Source organism: Antechinus flavipes, chromosome 6 (assembly GCF_016432865.1).
Source record: "Antechinus flavipes isolate AdamAnt ecotype Samford, QLD, Australia chromosome 6, AdamAnt_v2, whole genome shotgun sequence".
NCBI classification, from domain to species: Eukaryota; Metazoa; Chordata; class Mammalia; order Dasyuromorphia; family Dasyuridae; genus Antechinus; species Antechinus flavipes.
In genome coordinates, this window is record NC_067403.1 from 210,833,868 (window position 1) to 210,856,847 (window position 22,980).

The 22,980-nt window shown below is 42.5% G+C and overlaps 2 protein-coding genes across 3 annotated transcripts in view; one reads left to right on the forward strand and one right to left on the reverse strand.

Annotated features, from left to right (window-relative positions):
• The window catches only part of SBF2 (SET binding factor 2), a 464,636-nt gene extending 459,664 nt beyond the window's left edge, over positions 1–4,972 (reverse strand). The window contains exon 1 of the mRNA XM_051964776.1: positions 2,097–4,972. The gene's annotated coding sequence lies outside the window, so the exon portion shown is untranslated. The remainder of the gene's footprint in view (positions 1–2,096) is intronic.
• A 1,028-nt stretch (positions 4,973–6,000) lies between these two features.
• ADM (adrenomedullin) lies at positions 6,001–8,889 on the forward strand. Of its 2 annotated transcripts, none has more exons than XM_051964795.1 (4): positions 6,001–6,147; positions 6,885–7,003; positions 7,198–7,347; positions 7,600–8,889. In XM_051964795.1, the coding sequence occupies exons 2-4, from the start codon at positions 6,906–6,908 to the stop codon at positions 7,910–7,912; spliced, it is 561 nt and encodes a 186-aa protein (XP_051820755.1). In that variant the 5' UTR covers positions 6,001–6,147; positions 6,885–6,905; the 3' UTR covers positions 7,913–8,889. The 2 variants fall into 2 exon arrangements, with proteins under 2 accessions (XP_051820755.1, XP_051820754.1); XM_051964794.1 differs by having other exon boundaries at positions 6,002–6,147; positions 7,597–8,889.
• The last annotated feature ends 14,091 nt before the right edge of the window (positions 8,890–22,980 follow it).

The following is a 22,980-nucleotide window of genomic DNA, read 5'->3' on the forward strand; positions in this document are numbered from 1 at the left end:
ATATATATATATATATATGTGTGTGTGTGTGTGTGTGTGTGTGTGTGTGTGTGTGTGTATATAGAAAACATTCAGGATATTAGCATGAAAAGCTGCACTGGGCCCAATCAAATCATTCTGCCCAGTATGATATCACTAAGGAGGAAAGTTGCTCTCCCTAAAAGGAGATACACACCCCTATGCTTTCCCTCCTTTCAATAAACTATTTTGGCTATATCGACTGCCGTCATTTATTATAACCCCAGCTGCACTTTGTTTACCCTGTTTGACTGAGGAGTTTCATATGTTCATGTTGACTGCCTGTTATGCCAAGAATGACCAAGCTTGTACTTGTCCTAAAAAACTACAATGTCTCCTTTAACTTTTCAGGGTGGCTCTTTATCTAGTTTAATTATGAACAAGTCTCCGTAATCCTATATGTCAGAAGCAAATAAAACAAATTGTGCCTGGATTAAGAGAACTGAGATTCTGTTTGTGTTAGGCAGGACTTTTAGAGAACCACCCTATGCTGATAAACTGATGGGGTGAATCAGACTTTGGAAACAAACTTCTCAATGGGTTTTGAGGAAGGGAGTATAACTCGGGGAGTATAAAGTGAAATGTTTTTCTTTACCTTGAGCTTCTGGTGAGTGCATTATTGTGTCTTGAAGATCCAAGCTACGAAAAACTGTACCCTACGAAAAGTTGTACTCCACTCAAGCTTCAGACATTTCTATAGCATGCCCTTGGGGAAACTACTTAAACTCAGTATTCTAGGCTACTCTAAAACTTTAAATTGCAAAGAGATGTTCTTTTGTTTTGGTTTCCGGGTCTCTATCCACTATCCAATTCTTGACCATATTCTGAGTTTGAAAATGCCTGTCAGAGCTTTAAGTATAACACTTTAAATATGCTACCCTTCAAACAGCCTCCTAAAAGTTAGTATAAACTCTGCCCAAGTCATATGGCAAATTAAAAGGGAAGCCAAGATATCAAATGCTTTTTTTTTTTTTTAAAGCAGAAAAGGCTCTGTTCTCTGCTTCTCATACACATAGTTCAAACATTGGATTTTTTTAGCCTAATTTTCTTTGCAGGGTGTGTTCTCAACATTTAATTGGAAGCCAGCTAAAGGACATGACCAAGAATATATATTTTTTAATACAGAGAAGACTAGAAAAAGTGTAAGCATTATCTCAAACAGCTGTTCTGCCCTTCACCTACACTCCATTTAATAGCAGAGGGCTAAGTGCAGGCCAGATTTTGTGTGTGTGTGTATCTGAGGAAGAGGAAAAAAGTGTAGTTAGGATAGTTTAAATACTCAAAGCATTCGTAAAAGTTACACAATCATGTGTATGTAAGTGTGTATAAATATTGTCTACATATAGAAAGAGGTATGGATAGATATGGATAATATAAGTTATATATATATATACATATATATATACATATATATTCAGTACATTTATGGCTATATTTAAGCATAAATATGGCAACCTAGTATGGTGGTAAACAGCCTGCCCTCAAATATACCTGGATTCAAATAATGTTGGCCACATATACTGGCCCCTAATTCTAAAGGTTACAGATCCAAGGAATTTCTGATCTGCCCTTAAGATGGGGCCTTTCCATTGCTAGTGTTTATGAAATACTTGAAATAACAGGTCTAGGCCAAATACTTATTTTAGCGCCTTCTAAGGGGGGGTGGGGGTAGGGAGGTTAAATACACATACTTGTTGCAACTTGTCTCCACTGATTTGTTATCTGAACTGTTGAGTATTTGGGGGTCTTACTCACCATAATTCTTTTCTTGGCTGCTTAGAATAAGTCAATTCAACAAGCATTATTCTTACCAATAAGAAGTCCTTTGGTGAACACTAAACATAAAAAATGTTATTGACAACAATATTTACATAAAATTCAGGGGTCTACTGTCATAGAATTTATAATCTAAATAACAATATTTTTCTATCCCCACCCCATCAATGGAGGGAGGGAAGGCCTACTTGGGCTTTCTTCTTACATTTTCTTTGATGCTCTGATATGTATAAACTAGTGACTTACTTTTTAAATGAATCTGTAAAACAGCCTTTGGATTCCAATTTTTCTTTCCTTCTTACCTCTTTCTTCTTTCTTTGTACTGCCCAAGCTCTGGAAAACTTGTTAGAGAAAATTTCTGCTCAATCTGAATTCACACCCAGAGAGATCTGAATGGAGGAAAGAGAGAATCTGAATTTTATCAAGTATTATTTCAGATGGGATGTGACCAAGAGAAAATTTCTGCTCAATCTGAATTCACATCCAAAGAGACCTGAATGGAGGAAAGAAAGGATCTGAATTTAAACCAAGTATTATTTCAGAGGGGATGTGAGCAGGGGGGAAAAAGTATATCATAGATTCCCTAGAACTGAGGGATATGCAGAGGTTAAACTTGTTGACTGACCAGGGAGGAATAGATCCCACATGGTGCGCCTGTTTTGCCAAGGTAAATTCCAGGGCGTTTTGGAAAACACGCGCTCACTCCAGAAGGCAGCGGGAGCTCCCGCAAACAAACCTGGCTGAGTCGGTTCGCGTTTTGGAGCAGGAAAGCATCTGAATTAGAGCACCGGGGGCAGGACGGGGGCCAGGCGGGGCGGGGGAAGTGTTTTCCTAGCTTCAGATCTAACGTCCCAGGAGCAGCCAAGTGCACCTGGACTGATAAGAAGGGTGCCAAGTTTCAGTTTTGCTGTTTAGCATTCCCGGACACCGACCCCCTGCTGGGGAGGGGGGCGGGAAAGGAGTGCCTGTCCTGAGCCTCAACCGGCGTCTGATTCTGTCCTGGCGGGAAAGGGAGAGGAAACTCTCACTTAAAAGCATAACTTGTCCTAAAAGGTCTCTCTTCCCCTCCTCACTCCCTACTGCTTCCCCTGTCTGCGACTGGGGACTGAAAAAACAGTTTACAACATTATACTCGTCTAATTAGAAAGCTCTTTCTCTCAATCAGGTTAAGCACTGTTATCCCCATTTTATTGATGAGGAAACTGACACCTGAAGAGATAGGATGCCGAGCTCATTTTAGTCCCGGCACTCTTCTGACCTCAAGAGCGCTCACGTTACCTTTGACCACAAACCTTCTCCATGGTACTCGCTCTAACTCCAGGAAAGCACCACTCCCCTATGTGTCGGGCTTAGCCACAAGTGGACCGCTGATGGGAGGGTGGGGATTGGGAGACAGGCTTTTGATAGCTCCACCGTAAGCGTTACCGATTCCTCACTAGCAAGGCAAAGGCTTCCTTTTACATGGGACTAAAGCCACTTTTCTTTCTGGGGCAGCCAGATTGTCCTTTGACTTCACTATGGGAGGGAAAATTTCCTTTCCCAAACGTGACGACAAAACAAGAACGACGGAAGAGGTCAAACGAAAGTAACCTGTTCTGCACCAGGGACACAAACAGAGATGGAAGCAGAAAAAACAAATAGGGGATGAAAGAGATTTGGAGTCAATCGCTATTCTTAGGTTCGAAATCTCGCTCAGCACCTTTACCTCCTCGAGCTTCAGTTTCCTCCTCCGGAAAATAGGTGGGGGGAGGGGGAGGCTAGATGATTTCTAAGATCGTTTCCTGCTCCAGCATTCTATAATTCAGTTCAATAAACATTTATTTTAAACTCTGTGTTCCAGTTATTGTACTAAGCTCTGGGTTGTGTAATTAGAAAGAGAAGAGGGAGAAAGAGAGAGACAGACAGACAGGAACACAGAGATAGGGAGAGAAACCGAGACCGAGAAAGAGCGACAGAGACAAAGATCGAGAGAGACCGAGACAGGGATAGAGACACAGAGAAAGAACCAGAGACAGAGATATAGAGAAAGATAAAGGAAGTGAAAGGATTTTTAAAAGGGAGGAATGTGAGCAGAAGGACGCAACAAAAGCTAAGGGGATCAAGCCGCCTAACACTTAGTAGGCAGTTAATAAATATTTGAACAGTGAGTGTTGTCCCTGCCCCCACCTGCACAGTTTGCACTGCTAGGCGTTTCTGAGCCGGATCCAAGTTAATGAGTCTACAACCCAGAGAGCTCTCGCCTCAGGTGCCGGGGGAAAGCCACCCTCCCATAGCTGCGGCGGGAATCCTAAGAGTGCCGCAGCGCCTAGATCGGGGACAGGAGTGGGGGGTGGGAGCGTTTGGGGGACAGCCCCAGTTTTCCCAGTCACCGCAAATCTTCCTCCGGGCACAAGTGACTCATTCCAAGGTGATTCCTCTGACGCCACCTGGATCGACCGGCCTTTCCATTCACTCCTGAGAAACAAGGGACCAGAAAGCAGGTCCGAAAAGCGGCTGTCACGAGCCCGCTGGTCGATCTCCCCCAGGGGTCGGGAGTGGCCCCGGCTCCCAGAGCTCTGGACCAGAAAGGCACCTGTTCAAGTTAAAACACCTGCAGAGGAGGAGATAGACGTAAAACCAAGGGCTGAAACGGGAATATACGGGTATATAAATGGTTCTTTGGAGTTCATAGACGAGAGGAGGATGTCAGTGTTAACGTCGCCACCATTTTCTAAATTAGCTTGAAAGTGGGGACTCAGAGAGGCGAATGACTTGTTTAAGGTCACAGGGAACTCCTGGAAGTGACTGAAGCCCGGTTTTCATTATCACGAGGAAGCCTTTAAAGGTTTTATAAGGACTTCTAGTGGTCTGCAAAACTACTCAAATACCTGATTACTATCTTCGTGTCCCCATAAAGATCCAACCGCAGCCCCTGGCCCCAGGGAGAGGTACTCGCCCTGGCAACTGGGTATTCGCTTTGCTGCCTTTCTAGCTTTTACCTTCAGGGAAGCCTTTTGGGTCCCAACAGTAGCCAGAAGCTTCTTGGCCAGAGGCCAACCAGTTCCTTCCTAAAGGTTCAAAAATCAGAAGAATAACACCAGAAATTTAACACTTACAAATGCAGTGTGTTTGTTCTCTCAATCTTGGATTTACACAACTGGAATAAAACATAAAATTTCAACAAGCTCTCCCCGTAGGTAAAAAAAGAAAGAGAAAGAAAGAAAGAAAAAAAGAAAGGAAGGAAGGAAGGAAGGAAGGAAGGAAGGAAGAAGGAAGGAAGAAAGAAAGAAAGAAAGAAAAAAAGAAAGAAAGAAAGAAAGAAAGAAAGAAAGAAAGAAGAAGGAAAGAAAGAAAGAAGGAAGGAAGGAAGGAAGGAAGGAAGATAGAAAGGAAGGAAGGAAGAAAGAAAAAAGGAAGGAAGGAAGGAAGGAAGATAGAAAGGAAGGTAGGAAAGAAAGAAGGAAGGAAAGAAAGGAAAGGAAAGGAAGAAAAGAAGGAAGAAAAAAGAGAGAGAAAGGAAGAAAAGAAGACAGGAAGGAAAGGAGAGAAAGAAAGAAGGGAAGGAAGGAAGGAAGAAAGGGAGAGAGAAAGAAAGAATTAAAAAAAAAAAAAAAAAAAAAACCCTGCCCAAACTTTCCAGATCCCGCGCCCCTTGCCAAACCCGTCTAGTCTTTTCCAGAATTCCGGTGTCTCAGACATTTGTTAGATGGTGTCTGGTAAAACTCCCTCACTTCCATCCCCCTCCACTCATTACCACGCCTTAGGCCGAGTTCAGGTGCTTCATTAAGACGGCTACTTCCTAAAGCAGGAGGCTTGCAGGTAGGAGGAAAGGCAAAGCTAAGGAGAGTCCCAGTGACCTTGAACCTGTGGGCTAGTCCAGTCTCCTTGGCGGGGGAATAGGATCTTGCCGGGATATCAACATAAGCAAGGGCTCCAAAAGGAGATGATTTGGTGTGTGTGGGCACGCACAGTCCTCCCAGCCATCAATGGTGATTCCACCTAGTGGACGTCCCCCCTGCTATACCCTAACCCAGAGGATAGCTCATTCGCCTAACACTGGGGTCCCGGAGGCAGGAAACCTAAGAGTGTGGGCGCCCTCGAAGCAGGACGCTAGAAGAAGAAAGGGAAATGATAGCACTAACAGCAGCAGCAGCGCCCGCGGCGGCCGCAGTGGAACCCCCAGCAAGCCCCGCCCCCGCTGAGCTCCTATAAAAGTAGGAGGCAAGCGCAGGACACTTCAGAGGTTTAACTGGGGACCTAAAGACTTCCTGCTGCTCCAGGCTTTCTCATCGCCTCCTACCTCTCGCTCTTAATAGCATTTTTGTTGCCGGGGGTGGGACTCTGACTCTCTCATTGGATTACCTTCAGCTGCAGGTAAAGATGGACCTCCGAACGCCGAGGGCGGCTGTGGAGGTCGGGTTGGGGACAATGGGGCTTTGGTTATCTCGGAAATCAATAATCTGAAAAGTCAGATTCCTGTACCGATTTTTCGTGTGTGTGTGTGTGTGTGTGTGTGTGTGTGTGTGTGAGAGAGAGAGAGAGAGAGAGAGAGAGAGAGAGAGAGAGAGAGAGAGAGACAGAGACACAGAGACAGAGACAGAGACAGAGACAGAGACAGAGAGAATATAAAGTTAGGATGGAGTAGGATGGGGGGCGGGAGAGAAGAGATTGAATCTTCGCCTAGTCCAAGTGAGCTATGCCAAGAGAATGAACTCTGGGGCTACCCTGAGCTCGAAATCCCTCCCAAGCGAGTTTTCCTCTTCCATCCTTCAGAGTAAGCTCCTAGAAAAGTTTCCAAGTGAGTCCTAAACTCAGAACTCAGGGAGTACTGCCTGGCGGGATGAGGGAACAACCCCCCCCCTCCCCCTGCTCAGACTGTCAGTTCAGTAGACTGACTGATGCAAAGCCTGTAGGCGCCTTTATCTGCCCGGGCGCGATAAGGAATTGAGCAAACAAGAACGGGACTTGGTTAGGATACTTCTAGGGCCACTGGTCTAAGGCACTCGGCCAGCTGCGGCTGAACTAGAGTTGCTACCGGGTCAGGGAAGGGGCTAGGGCCGGAGCCAGAAATAGAGCCAGACGTGATTTTCTCGGTTGTCTCTTCCATCCAGGGTGACGGAATCGCCGCCAGAATGCATCTGGTGCCAGTCGCCCTAATTTACCTGGGCTCCTTCGCCTTCCTTGGGGCGGACACTGCAAGGCTGGATTTGGCTTCAGAGTTCCGAAAGAAGTAAGTCCCGACAATGTTCTCTAGCCAAGTAGTTGGGTTCGGGAGTTAAAAGACCTTCTTCGGGGGAGGGAACCACCGTTAGCTCAGGGTACGAGAGAAAAGGGCACGGTGTTGATACTACCACTCACCAGGGGAGAGGGTGTTGAGATTCGTCTCACAGGGTGCTAATGGCGTCGCTGTTGGTTACTTTCCAGATGGAACAAATGGGCTCTGAGCCGGGGAAAGAGAGAACTGCGGGTGCCGAGCAATCCCCTTACCGGCCTAGCCGAAGTGAAGACTGGTCCTGTACAGACGTTTATTCGGACCCAGGACGTGAAGGGTGCTTCCCGCAGTCCACAGCCCAGGTAACTTTGTGAGTCCCTCCCGGATAATCCCTTTCCTCTCCAAAGCAGCTGCTCCCCCTCCCCCCAACTTAGGTCCAGAGTTGAGGAAGGTCTTGGGCTAAGAAAGATGCTTCAAAGGAGCAATCTTGAGTCCCCGTTCTCCTCCCAGGCTCCTCTAGTTGGGCTATGATCCAGTCTAACTGGGCGCAAGCTGGTAATCAGGTTCTAGGGGCCCTTCGAGTGATCTAACTCTTCTCGGTCTTCCCGCAGCAGTCTGGACGCAGCCCGCATCCGCGTCAAGCGCTATCGCCAGAGTATGAACGGTTTCCCGCAGTTCCAGAGTATGCGCCTCGGCTGCCGTTTTGGGACGTGCACCCTGCAGAACCTGGCGCATCAGATCTACCAGTTCACGGACAAAGATAAGGACAATTCGGCGCCCCCCAACAAAATCAGCCCCCAGGGCTACGGGCGTCGGCGTCGGCGCTCAATTGCTGAGGGCTTTCGGACCTGGATACTCTCCTCCTTTTCCTCTTCCTCCTCCTCTTCCTCTTCTTCCTCTTCGTCAGGACGGCTACAGCAGCAATAGCAGCAGCCGCGCTTCTGGCCGCTTGGCGAGCAGCCTGCGTTGTGAGCCGATTGTGCCCGGCGCCACTTCCAGGGGCCGCCTTCCTCTGGACGCAAGGGGCAGTAGCGGCGGCAAAAGCACAGTACTGTACCCAATGGGCTCCGGCCGGCCGGCTTCGGTGCGTGCGCGGAAAGTGCCTGTCCTGCGGGATGGAGATCTGGGACGCAGGAGGCGTAAAGTCCACGGGAGGAGCTCCCGCAGTCTTCCTCATCTCTCTCCTTGGAAAGCGACGTGCATTCTCCAAGTGGGAGCCGACCGCGGTTGCTTTTTGTGCCGACGTCCTTTGCTTCACTGGGACCCTAACCCGCATCGGAGCTGCGGGGACCCAGGCCCGTCCCAGCGGACCTTGAGGAATCACTCAGGAGAGCCCGGGACTGGGAGAAACATTCCTGGGACTTGCGCCGTGGGAAGAACGGAACCTCTACGGAACTTGGACTGACCGAAAGGGCCAAACTGAGTCGGCCGGCTTCTTCTCCCCTCTACCCTCGGGGAGGGAGTCTCGGAACTACTTGATCTTTTCATAAACAGAGGAAAAGTGCAATGGTGGCTTTTTAAAATGCGTTTTCATAGAGAGGTAACTATCTGATATTTATCTTGCTGTCAGGTGTTTTTTTTGGGGTAAATTCAGAGTTATTTTTGTACTTTATATATTATTATATAAGGGCATTTTAAAGTGGTATATATCTCCCTCCCCTCGTGTTAATTTTAATATGAGAATGTCACAGATTGGTCTCAGCCTGATAAAACCCTCTCCTGTTGGGGGTGTGTGTGAAATGAGTGAATGTGTTGAGAAAGTGTGAATGTATGACATTCCGTCCAGGTAGAAAAAGAAAAGTCCAGATGGTGGACTTTTTTTTCCATGTCTCTATATATTATATTTTCTTGAAAGGTATGGTGATGTGGTGAATAGCGAAACTAATAAACAACTGCAATACGGACGTACGTGGTTCTTGACTCAATTGTCTTTGGAGGGAACCGGAGTCTAATGGGTGGTAGTGAAGGAGTATAAGTGAAGAACCCCTTCCCGATATCCCACTAACTAAGTAGAAATCTTTTTCCTCGTACAATCGTTGGGTACATTTTCTCGGGTTTGGGGCCTGATTTATTGCGAGGGTCAAGCGACACTGCCCCACAAGCCTCATATTTCTCAATCCAGAAATTATAATGATGTAAAGGATCAATCCGGAGCGCCCTCTCCTCTCCTGTCCCTCCCCACTCTACGGCACGTGCTCGTTTCGTGGTTTGGGTCCGGGTGCCTTAGAGGCGCCCAAGGTCACGGCCCCTTGTCACAGTTTGGACTGCTCCGGTGGGGTGGCTGCCGCGCGCCAACTCTCTACGGAGAGGTCAGACGCGAAGTCTATTCAGCGTTGCGCAACGGAGCCCTGGCTTTGGGGACCTAGCCCTCCCGGGGCAGGGAGAAATGACCCAGAGAAAGGGGGCGGAGGTTTTCAAAGGTCTCTAAGCTAGGGGTTTTCCCGGGCCGGGGATCACAGGAAAAGTTCGAAGGCACAGGATCTGTGCGTTCCGCTCGCGCACCTCCGGGAAGGCGCAGCTGGAGAAGATAGGACGTCCCCCCACCAACACGCCTGAGCCAAGACCGGCGGAGGCTTGGCTTGGACGGATCTACAGCTCCCCCTGCGGGTGGCCGCTGGGGAGACACCTCAGCCCGAGCCATCATGCGGTACGTGCGGTTTGATCCAGCCTCGTACGTGGGAGTCAGCACACAATTTTAACCAGGAAAAGAAAAGAGGAAAAAAAGTTCTCGGATGCCAACCGAGGCCCGCTTCCCCAAGCCCCAAAGCTGCCGACGCTGGGACAGTGACTCAGCGCGCTCACGCTGTGCTGAGCAGCTGCTTCGGCCGGCCAGGGGAGGGAGGGTACGGGACAGGATGGGACGTGCCTGGCAGCAGCGCGCGGTCCCCCCCCTCCCCAAACACCTGGCCTCCCTCCGCTTCCTCATCCCCTGCCTTCTCTCCCTTTGTCTGTCCACTCCGCTGCCTTCCTCTTCCTCCTGCTCTTCCTCCCCTCTCCGTCTCCTCTTCCTCCTTTTTTCTTTCCTCTTACTCTTCCTCTCTCTTGCCCTGTTCCCTTTTTCATCTTTTCATTTTCCTTCGGGATTTTAACTTCAAAGTGCTGCCTGAGTCTCCAGGATGGAAGCAGGGCTTCCGTTCTCTATTGTGTGGCCGAGTTTAGGGGACCGAGGGAAAATTTAAGAAGGCTTGGAGGGGAAAGTCACCAAGTTCCAGCCCCTACCCCTGCTTGTGGTGGAGCAAGAGGGTGGGTAAGGGAAACCAATGACCCCAGATCTGGGGGACTCCGGATCTCCCGTTCGTATCCAGCTTCTCTTCTTGGTCCCCTATAATGAAAGCCACCTCATCCCCACGACCCTGCCCAGATCTACTACACCGACCTTGAAAGCTTTCCCTTTCACGTGTGGCTCCAAGCCAAATTCGTCTTTAAAAAATCCTCAGAAACTTTTCTAAGTCGGAAAAGAAAAGAAAAACAACCTGTAAGCAATAAGGGATAAAGGAAGGTGAGCTCCGAAAATAGAAACGTTTCTCTGGCCGCTGCTCCATCCCCTGGTTACTTCCTTCGCCCCTGCCAAGATCCCAATCCCCCCCCCCCCTTCCCTTTTTTCTGTCTCTCTTCCAGTGTGTTTTTCATCCTCTCGATCAGATTGATAACTGGGGAAATAAAGAACAATTAGATTCCTGATTGGGAAGGTATAAAAGGTAGGTAAGAGTCTAGAGCATGTGATACAGGGGAACCAACTCTGCATTTGAAATGGGAAGACTGGACACATGTGACCTGTGTGACCCTAGGCAAGTCAATTATCTCTATGAGATTCTTGGGTCCTCATCTGTAAAATTATTTTTAAGAACCCCTTTTGGTTCTGAAGATATGATCTTGTCTCAATGGAGTGAAATAGACTTAGGGTTTTTTTTTTTTTTTTTTTTTTTTTCCTCAGCTCCTCTTGCTTGAATTAATTTACTAGCTATTTATGGATCCCATGAGTTGAAGATGCTACTTCCATGGTGTGTTGGGTCCTTAAAAGTTTAGGTCTAATCAAAGAACCAGAAGTCGGGGGAGTAGTGAATGCTGGCTTTGGAATCAGAGGAGCCGGGGCTACTTTTATTTAGTAGAGTTCTAGTGTGTCCCACTCTTACAGTGGTTTTGCGTTGGTACATTACCTTGGAGTCAGGAATTAAATCCAGCCTCAGACACTTATTAGCTGTCATCTAATCCCATTTGTCTCAGTTTCCTCATCTGTAAAATGAGCTGGAGAAGGAAATGCAAACCACTCTAGTATCTTTGCCAAGAAACCCCCCCAAAGGGGATCACTGGTGTGTCTTAAAAAAACAAGACCTGAAAGCATCCTCTCAAAGAACTGTCATGGACTCCCCTTTATTGCTTTGACCTAAAATTCTTGGCCTGGTAGGATTTCTGGTTGTATTCCTTCCTTAATGCTGTCCTTCTCTTGTTGCCCGATGTATTAAGCATCTTTCCTTCGATGGAGTAGAGAGTCCAAATAAATAACTTATTGCTTGCAGAATTAACTAGTTCAGTTCACATTTAAGTCCTAATTATGGACCACAAGAATCTGGCTACCAGAAGGACTTACAGATTAAAATATACTACTGACTATTAATAATATTGATCATGTTTATAATGCACTTTTGGGTAGGATATAATAGTATGCTGAAGTTTAATACCGAGTTTATAATCAAATCTTGATTGTATTCTAGTCCTGCCACGTATATATATCACCTATGGGGCTTCCTTTTCTCATCTTTAAAATAATGTTTAGAGGAGGGGATTTCTGAAGTCTTTTTCTTTCTAAAATTCTGTGATGTATTTTAATCCTAACAAGAGTTACATATGAGATTAGCTCATTTTGTACTCTCCTCATTAGGCTTTAATCTTAAAGCAGGTGATCAAATGATCTTTGAGAAATGAGCAACCTGGCTCAACTCAAAACTCCCAAATGGCAGAGGGAGGCAATATCATTATTTTCATCCAATTCATCTGCAGGAGCTAAAGCTATTAAAAAAAAGTCCAAAAGGTCCTGGTGATGTTAAGGCCACCTGCAAAAGACTCTGGAAAATGTTTTATGATTTTCTACTGGACTTAGAGAAAGCCTATTTGAAATTATTGTTTCATCTCTCTTTTTTTTAATTTTTATTTAATAATTACTTTATATTGACAGAATCCATGCCAGGGTAAATTTTTTTTTTTACAACATTATCCTTTGCACTCGTTTCTGTTCCAATTTTTTCCCCTCCTTCCCTCCACCCCCTCCCCTGGATGGCAAGCAGTCCTTTATATGTTGGATATGTTGCAGTATATCCTAGATACAATATATGTTTGCATAACCGAACAGTTCTCTTGTTGCATAGGGAGAATTGGATTCAGAAGGTAGAAATAACCCGGGAAGAAAAACAAAAATGCAGATAGTTCACATTCGTTTCCCAGTGTTCTTTCTTTGGATGTAGCTGCTTTTGTCTGTCATTTATCAATTGAAACTCAGTTAGGTCTCTTTGTCAAAGAAATCCACTTCCATCAAAATATGTCCTCATACAATATCGTTGTCGAAGTGTATAATGATCTCCTGGTTCTGCTCATTCATCTCTTTATTTAATGAGTATGGATTGCCTATGAGCTCAAAGCATTGAACTGTTCGTCCTATATATAGCTCATTTAAACCAAAGGCAGACAGTTGGTCCTCATTTGAAACAGACATCATAAATCAAGAGTCATTTTATTTTCCCTCATTTGAGTACCCTGACTGAACTCCTTTGCTTTGGATGATCAAATATAATTAGCACATACACCAAAAACTTCCCATCTTGATGTGGGAGGGAGAGACCTCTCTCTCAGTGTTATCCTTGTTTAAGACATAGTTGCCCTCTGCTGCTAGTGTTGACTAGGGTGGACACCACACAGCTACTTGTCCAAGGTCACTAAGTCCTGAACTACACCTGAGAGAAAATCATCTGGGAGATAGGGGATGAAGAAGAATCTCATGTCTCATACAGGGGTAGTGTCATAGATTCTCAGAACTAGAAAAAATCCCAGAAATGATCAGGTCCTATCTTGAACTTAAGATTCACCCCATCAGGTGTTCACTTAGCCTCTCCCTGCCTGTACACATGCAAAGACAGGGTGCTTATTACTTTACAAAGTAAGTCTATTCCACTTGGGGACAACTTTGGTTGTTAGAAAATTCTTCCATGGATTAAGCTGGAATTGGTCTCCACCTGCTGGTCTTGTAGAAGCATCTTGTTGGTTATCCAGCTGACAGAGGCAAAGAATATATAGGTAGATCCTTAATATGGTTGGGCAACCAGAGCTTTGCCTCAGGGCACTGAATCTGGAAGACATCAATAGCACATGCAGTTCTTCAGCAGGTATAAATAACAGAGCTTAATACCTAGTGAGAATAATTCTTTCAATTAGGAAAATACCTGTTGGCAAACTGGGTAATTTACTCATTCACTGTGCTTTGCTTTCCACCTGCTCCTGCAGCAGCCTCCCAAACAGTGCCCTTGTACTGGTGTCCACAGATTTGTCTTCCCCACTATAAGCTATTGTTTTGCTCCTTCTCCTTTCCAAATAAGGACATGATTCATGCCATTTTTCCTGGTCGGGATGGGTACAAAAATTCCAAGTTAGGGCTCTGTGTGAGAACCATTCTTATTGGGGAAATTTTCATGAGATTATATTCAGAACTTTTTAGAAGACACTACAGGAGCCATCTAATCCAACTCCCTTACTTTACAGATCTAGAAACTGAGCTCCACACAGGTAAAGCCCCATAAAGGTAGGATATGAGTCATTTGAGCTGCCCAGTCCCTTTGTAAATGAGCAATATCTCTTATCTTACTCAAATAATTTACACATTGTTTTTTTAGTGTCCAGAGTAATAAATGTAGTTTCCACATTTCATATGCACAAATCTACACAGTTAGGCTTTATTTTTGTATTTAATATATGATGCTGTGCAAGATTAAAATTCATGATTTTCTCATCTTATCTAAACTACATTAGATTACCTGAAAACAGAGAGAGATTTGATTGCTGTCTTTGGGATTCCTGTGGAACAGCCCATGATCTGAACCACTGTAGGCAGCTGTCAAGGAAAGGAGGGAAGAAGGGAAGGAAGGAAGAAAAGAAGGGAGGAAAGAAGGAAGGGAGGAAGGGAGGGAAAGAAGGAAAAAAGAAAAGAAAAACTATTTTGAAAATGTTCAATGTTAAATTTGGAAAGAGAGAACTCCATCATGTAGGGGCTATTGACCAGACCACATTTAACCTTGAATGGATTTAGCTCCATTCCCTACTATTGCCCCATATACCCATAATCCAGACAGACTCAGCCACAAGGAAAGGGCAAAATTAATGAAAATTTTTGATATTTTCTAATATCATCTTTATTTCTAAATATATTCCCATCCTCCCACTGCCTAGCTACATGCTTTGTGACAATGAATAAGAAAAGTCAAAAAAAAAAAAAAAGAAAAGAAAAACTAAGCAATTTACCAGCTATGTCTTTTATATACCTTCCCCTTCCTTTTTCTCTAAATAAGAGAAAGAGATTCCTTTTTTTTTTTTTTTTTTAATCTCCTCTGGGACTTTGCTTGCTAATTGCTAATTACATAACCAGAATTTCATTGTTTTGGGTTTTTTCTATTACAGATGTTGTTGTATTTATCTTGTAGGCTACTTGTTCTTTATTAATTCTATGTTCCTCAACCCCTGCTGAATTTAGCCTAAGGTGAGTATATTGGTACCATTTAGTCCAATCTATGTCTCTATAAGAAATTCACACTATATCTTCCCATATTTCTCTTAATTCTTCATTTTGATCATATCTTATAATTTAATAACAATAAAGGAACAATTCATCTTTTGGGGTTTTGTTTTGTTTTGTTTTTCATTCATCAGGCATTTATTAAGCACTTCCTATGAACCAGTCATCGCACCAGGAAGTGGCAATACAAAGACTGTGTGTTCTATTAGGAGGAAGCAACATGTACACATCTAAGTGAATACCCAATAAAAAAAGAATCCAGTGGATCTGTCATCTCAGGGGTTTTGACATTCTCTCCAGTGATGCATGTCTCATCAGTTCACCACACAGGGTCCACCCAATGTGCTGGGGAAAAGACACAATTATTAATACACTGGGCAACTTCCAAAAAGTCTGTAGTCATTTTACATTCATATTTCTTTTCAGAAGAGAGTACTGATCTGTCTCTTGCTCTGTTATGTTTAGACACAAAAGAGACTAATATTAAGATGCCCTATCAAGATTTCTGATCTACTAGGTTAAAGATAGATGATTGGTGAAAAGGTCAGCTGTACTTGATCCTATTTAATATGGTAATGAATACTAGCAACTTTTGGGGGCAATTGGGATTAAGTGACTTGCCCAGGGTCACACAGCTTGGAAGTGTTAAGGTAAGATTTGAACTCAAGTCTTCCTGACTTCAGGACTGGTGCTCTCTCCACTGTACCACCTAGCTGCCCCATAACATCAACTTTTAAACTGTTTCCTATTTTTTTTTTAGCACAGTCCCTCACACACAGAAAATACTTAATAAATGCTTAGTTAACTAAGAAACTGAAAAAGAAAAATACGGTTCTCTTTCTCCCATAGATGGGGAATGAGAGACGAGGGCAATCTGATTTCTTCCTTCCCCACATGTTCCTTAATTGAAAATAGAAATTGTGCAGTCATATTTTCTGATGTCTTAAAAAAAATCTGGGGACATTGATAAGACTCCCTAGAAAAATTGCCAGAAGGGACCAGAGAGAAACTTTTTTCTTTAGAAACAGATGACCAAAAAGGGGATACTAATGAATACTTTGGCATGGAACAGCTCCTTTTCTGGCTGCTTCAGGACCCAAGAGCCGCTAGGTCATAATTAGAGCCAATAATGGTAACTCCAGACAGTTAGTTATCCAAATAGTTTCCTGGTGCTGTCAATTTTCTGCTCTGACTGATTTCACATCATTTTTGAGTTGTGGGGGACATAACATGTTGATAAGAGCTCTGGAACATCAGCCCCTAATTGCCCAAATAGATGTTGTTTATTGCATGCAGAGGAATTCTAGAATGTTTTCCTCACGAGATATTTTTAAAGGGCCTTTTTAGCTTGAAGAGTTCTCATCATGTAAGACCTTGGTCCTTGGCACTTGCTCTAGGAAGGAGAAAGAACACGTCTCTGGGTCTGAGACGGGAATCTCCAATTACAGAAACTAGCCTTTGTTTACCTCAAAGGAGGGTTATTTTTGGGTCCTGGAGCAAATTCAATTGTATTACACCCTTTCATTCTCCAAGCAACTTGGAGAAAAATGGAGAAAATTACCCCTGAACCAATCAATACATAGTTCTTTTCTAACCAATCCTTTTTAACAAAGATGGGCTTTTCTTCCAAGTGGGAGATCAAGTAACCTCTTTGAAGTTTTGTGTCTTCTTAACATCATTGCAGAGCTATTGTTTGACAAAATAGGAACAAAAAGAGAATCTTTGATTTGATTCGAAAAATTAAGCATGTTTTGTTAACTGGTTTTAGGATCCAATTTATATACTTTTTTTAAAGGAGGAAAATTGGCATGTCCCATGTGTACAAACTTCATGAATAATTGTTGTTTCCTCTATTAGAATATAATTTCTTGTCTCAGACACTTGAGACTTCCCAGCTCTGTGATCTTGGGTAAGTCATTTAAACCCAATTGCCTCAGCAAAAAAAAAAAAAAAAATAAACCCCAAAACCAGAATATAATTTCTTTGGGAATAGGGATTTTTTGTTCTTTGAATTTATCCCCCAATGTACCACACAAAGTAGAAACATCAAATGCTTGTTGAGTGATTAACTATTTAAATAGGCACATGACCTTGGGCCCATTGGGGAGATAGCTGGCCCGCTGAAAAGAAAGTAACTGAGACCAGCCCAACCACAAACTACTTCTCAGGGTATAATGATGCTCTGAATATTAAATTTGGGTTCCATTTCTAGTTCAACCATTGTAAGACCTACCGTGGTCAAGAAATATCCCCTTTTTGTATATTAGTTTCCTCATCCCTTAAAATGAAGAAATGAAGGGATTAGATTCCAGATGATTTCTATGGAATCTTCCTTCTTTTGATCTTTGATCCTTTTCTTGTTGGGCCATAGATATTAAGCATAATGGGTCACTTATTTCAGTAACTTTTGGGGAGAGATTATTTTTTAGGCTTAGCTTTTTTTTTGTTGTTTGTTTATTTGTTGTTGGTTTTGTTTGTTTAGTTGTTTTGATGAAGCAGTTGGGGTTTAATGACTTAGTAGCACTTGCTACTAAGTGTTAAGGGTGTGAGTTCGAATTTGAATTCAGATCCCCCTAAATTCAACCAGTGCTCTATTCACTTAACCCTCTGGCTGCCTCTTTGTTGTTATTGTTTTTTTTAATTTGGTCCTTAAACCGAATTTTATTAACAAAGAAAGAGTCTACCTCTCAAGGTTTTAATTACACAGTAATCCTGTGTAAGAGGAAAAAACTATTACCTTCTCCTTCTATTCCTCCAAGAACTTCAACATAAATATTAAAGCTGCAGCTGATTTTTAAAAATTAAAATTATTCATTAGTATTTTAATATTACCTTTATGTCTGAATATATTTCTTCCCCTCTCCTGACCACCCAGTCATTCCTTGTAACAAAGAATAAAATAGACAGGGACAGACATTCAAGAAGAGGAACCAACACTTTAATTTAAATCTGACAGTGTCCCATGTCCAAATTTCACTCTGTAAAGAAGGGAAGGGGAAAAAAAGAGAAGGGAAGGAGATGCCAACTGATTTATTTAAGGTCACGTATTTTTTTTTGTTGTTATACTATTTCCAGTGTCCTAAAGCAATTACCCTCGGAAAGAAGTTTGTCATTTAATGAGAAAGGCACTGGATTTGGAATTAGGAAATCCCAGGTTTGAATTTTGAGTCATTAGTTGTATGATTCTTAGCAAAAATCAGGGACTCAGTTTCTCAGTGTCCTTATCTGTAAAATGAGGGGATTGAACCTGATGATCTTTGATGTCCCTTTCTATTCCAGACCTATGGGCTTCTGATTCTAAAACTTTGTGATCCAGTCTTATGGAAAGCAATGAAGGTGCTAAGAAGGGCAGGGATGAAATTCCTTCCCTCTTCAGTCATTTTTAGGTCATTGGGGACTCTTCCAATGATGAACTCTCCCAACTAATGAACTTGGCCCACCATCCAGAGTCTTGCATCCAGCTTCTGAGATGAGAGGATTATTCCATAACATGCTTGTTTTCACTGGAACCCAAATGGTTTTGTTTTTAAAACATTGCTGCCACCTGCTGTTTTCTTGGTTAGGTTAAATGAAAGAATTGGTTTCAAATCAATTGGTCACATTTTAATTAAGTGCCCACTTCTGTAGGACCCTGTTCTAGGCTCTGGTATTAGAAATACAAAAAAGAGACAGTCCCTGCCTTTAAGGAGCTGACATTTTATTACAGGAATACAACCTGTGGATGAGTAAATGCAAAGTAATTTGAAGAAGGAATCAGAGGTGAGGGGGAGTGGAAAGTGAAATCCAGGGTATAACTGTTTGGCTAGAAGAAAAAATACATAAAGAGGAATAGTGTGAAGAAAAGCCAGAAAGAAGTGGTAGAAGAATTTATTTGCCAGAAGTTTGAATTTATATTTTGTTTTACAGACAACAGAGGGTCAATAAAGGCTTTTGAGCAGAGGAGCCACATGATCAGGTCTAGGGCCTAGGAAGATTATTATTATTATTTTTTAAATTACTTATTGAACTGAACACAAAATAAGAAAAAACAGAATAGAAAAAATAAAGACAGAAAAGAAAACCAAAACCAAAACCAAAACAAAACATTGTCATGTGCCTAATATAATATCAGGGAGAATTCAAATATATAACAATAAATTTCCATTTCAAGAAAGCATATATAACAATAGAAGAAATTATGTTCAATAAGGCTCCATCTTTTCTTTGCTTTCTTGTAGGTTATTCTTTGTTCTCTGCTGAATACTTTTTACTTTATTCTTTTTTTTTTCTTTTTCATGCCCCCCCACATCCCCTAAGCGCTCTACAGTTAAGCACAGATATATTTATATATACATATATATAAACACACACTCACCCACAGACCTATACACTTATATCTATATGGACATATACATAGACCTACATGCATATATATCCACATATATTCAGACATATATATGCATATGCATTTATCCACATAAATATGCATCTAAAACAAGAACAATTTGGCTGGCATTTAATGTAAATTTCTCTTTTGAATGAATCTTTGTTTGACTTTGCCTAAAATTAATGATGACTACCTCTATTTTTTCTAGTAAATTCTATCCCTGATCCTTATTGTAGTATTTCCATATATCTCTTATTTAGGTAAATTATTATTATTATTATTTTATTATAGCTTTTTGTTTACAAGATATAAGATTGACCCTTGCAAAACCTTCTGTTCCAACTTTTCCCCTCCTTCTCACCCCCTCCCCTAGATGGCAGGTAGTGTTTAAGTAAATTATTTTTGCAGCTATGTGAATCAGGAGACTATAACAATGGCTCCGAGGAGGCAATTAGATGGCTTAGTGGATAGAACTATAAGTCCGGAGTTTAAATATGGCCTCAGACATTCACTAGTTATGGGACCCTATGCGAGTCATTTAATCTCTGTTTACCTTAATCCTACTGGAAAAGGAAAAGACAAATCATTCCAGTATATTTGCCAAGAAGACCCATGGACAGTGTGGTCTACAGAGTATGAAGAGTTGGAAATGACTAAATAATAATAACTCAGGTAAGAAATGAAAGATATGGCTTAAAATAGGATGATGATCTTAGGAGTGAGGAAAACAGAATATATGGAAGAGTTCTTTGGGGAATTGAATTAATATGAAGGTTCAGGGAGAAGGAAGAGTCAAAGCTATGTCTGAAGTTATGAATCGAGGAGAAGGGTAGTATTTTTTTTTTTTTTACAAAAATAGGAAAATTTGGGTGGGTAAGAGAATGAGCTCAACAATTTGGAACTATGCCCAAAGGGCTGTCAAACTGTCAAATTTTGATCCAGCAGAGTCTCTACTGGGTCCGTATCCCAAAGGCATCATAAAGGACGGAAAGGAACCTAAACGTGCAAAAATGTTCGTGGCAGCCCTTTTTGTAGTGGCAAGAAAGTGGTAACTGAGTGGATGCCCATCAACTGGGGAATGGTAGAATAGGTTATAGTATATGAATGTAATGAAATATTATTGCTCTGTTTGAAATAATAAGCAGGCTGATTTCATAAAAGCCTGGCAAGACTTATATGAACTGATGCTAAATGAAGCAAGTAGAACCAAGAGAACATTATACACTGAAACAATGAGTTGATTCAAGACAATTCTAATAAGCTTGTGATGGAAAATGCCATCCACATTCAGGAGAGAACTGGAGACTGAATGTGGATCAAAACATAGCATTTTCATCTTTTTGTTATTTGTTTGTTTTTTCTCCCATGGTTTTTTTCCTTTTGATCTGATTTTTCTTGTGCAACATGACAAATATGGAACTATGTTTAAAAGTATTGCACATATTTAACCTATATTGGATTACTGTCTAGGGGAGGGGAGGGAGGAAGAAGGGAAGAAAAATTTGGAACACAAGGTGTTACAAAGGTAAATGTTGGACATAATCTGTATGTATTTGGAAAAATAAAAAGCAATTAAAAAAAAAGAGAATGAGCTCATTTTGAATAAATTGACTTTGAGATGTTGATGACGCCCCCAAGTGGAAATATTTAGCAATTTCACTCTGGAGATCTGCATAGAAATTTAAATTTAAGGAATTATTGAGATGATAGAGAGGGGGAGGGAAGGAAGGGAGGGAGGAAGGGAGGGAAGGAGAGAGAGGAAGAGAAGAAGGGAGGGAAGGAGGGAAAAAGGAGGGAGGGAAAAGGAGAGAAAGGGAAGAAGGGATAGGGAGGGAGGGAGAGAGAGAGAGGGAGAGAGATAAGGAGGGGGAGGGGAAAGAGGGAGAGAGGGAGAGAGAGAAAGAGAGGGGGAGGGAGGGAGAGAGGTGAGGAGAGGGAGGGAAAGAGGGAGAGAGGGAGAGAGAGAGAAAGAGAAAGAAAGAGGGGGAGGGAGGGAGGGAGAGGAAAAGAGGGAGAGAGAAAGGGAAGAAGGGATAGGGAGGGAGGGAGAGAGAGAGGGAGGGAGATAAGGAGGCGGAGGGAAAGAGGGAGAGAGTGAGAGAGAGAAAGAGAGGGGGGAGAGAGGGAGAGAGGTGAGGAGAGGGAGGGAGTGAGAAGGGAAGGAGAGAAGAGGAAAAGGGAGGGGAGGGGAAAGGTAGGGAGAAGAGAGTAGAAGCTAGTCCAGCTAAAAATCTGGGGAGTCAATCAGGGAAAAATAACAGTATTTCCATGTTGCAATGTAGGTCCAGATGCAATTTGATATGATAATTTGTAGTAGATGCAATCAACATTTTTGAATGATTTCCTCCAGTTTTGTCTAGGATTATGAGAGAAGGGTCAAAGAAAACAAATGGTTGGGTTTCTCAAGATGTGGAGGCTGATAGGATAAAGGGATAACAGATTCAAGGGTAGAAGACAGTGTATAACAATTATTATATGTATCTTTAAAATAAGGGGACTGGACAATGAGAGCTAAGTGTTTCCTCTTAAGAAGAACTTACATAAGACTCTCTGACTGCTAGAAATCCAACAGGTGGACTTTTGGAAGCCAATTTCAGTCCTGATTAGTCAGAGTTAGTATCGTGTGATAATAAAAGTCACAGCATTCTGTTTATCAGCTAGCCCAGTGGTGGATCGATTTGCCAGCTGAGCCACTCTTATATCCTACAAGGAACTAGCCTGGATAAGTAAGGGAACAATTAACCTATTACCAACACAATGCTCCAAAGTGAACTTGCTGGAGATGCTCAGGGTCAGGAATTGAGAACGTCTTAATCCCTACACATATCCCACTTTTAAGTTTGAGCTCACTCTCCTGAGGCACATTTTATATGAGTATAAGTGTGTGTGTAAGGAGACAATGTGCCTCCTGGTTTGTATGGATGGTTGTCTAGCTCTTAGTTTCACTATATCTCTTAAGCAAAAAAATCATTTATAAAAGCTATTTGAATATTTAACATGTATAAGACTGCCTACCATCTAGGGGAGGGGGTGGAGGGAGGAAAGGGAAAAGTTAGAACAGAAATGAGTGCAAGGGATAATGTTGTAAAAAATTACCCATGCATATGTTCTGTCAGTAAGAAATTGTAATAAAAAAGCTATTTGATATTAATGCATTGATCAATATTAGAGAGGGTTCATTATGGAATGATGGAATCAGAAGCTACATAACCCCTCAAAGTTATCCCTTGAGCTTTGAGGGTACCTAGGACCCTGAGAGAACCCCATCTGTCAGTGTGAACAGGTCTTGAAGGGTGAGCCTTGAGGATGTGCTGTAATTGATCAAAAATAGAATCGAGAGTATACAACTACAGCAAGGATGATGGATCAGAAGTAAAGGGAATAATTCAGGGATGAGAAATCATAATGAATATGAAAAATTAAAGTAAATTAAAATAAATTGAGGAGATGTCAATACAGATATTGAAGTGTGGATTGGGGAAGGAGAATGAGCCTATGAGCCAAGTACTGAACTCTTTGAAAAATGAGGAAGAATGAGCTTGTGCCCAAGAACTGACTGCAGCAAGAATCTGGACCTGGTAATAAAGACAAATGGGGTCAAACTCCAAGACTGCTGAGTGCTGGTGGGAGAGGCAGGTTTGGAAATGATCACAGCAAAGATTTTGTTTACTTTCACTTCTGAACTATGAAACAGGGAGTATCAGAGCAACTCTCAGTGCCAGAGAGGGTGACCAGGGATGCAGTCTCTCCTGGAGAAAACCAAGTTTCCAAGAATAAAAGAAGATGGAGAAAGCTTAAGACAAAGGAAAGGTCATTAACAACATGGTCTGAATCCAGAGGTCTGAATTTAAAAAT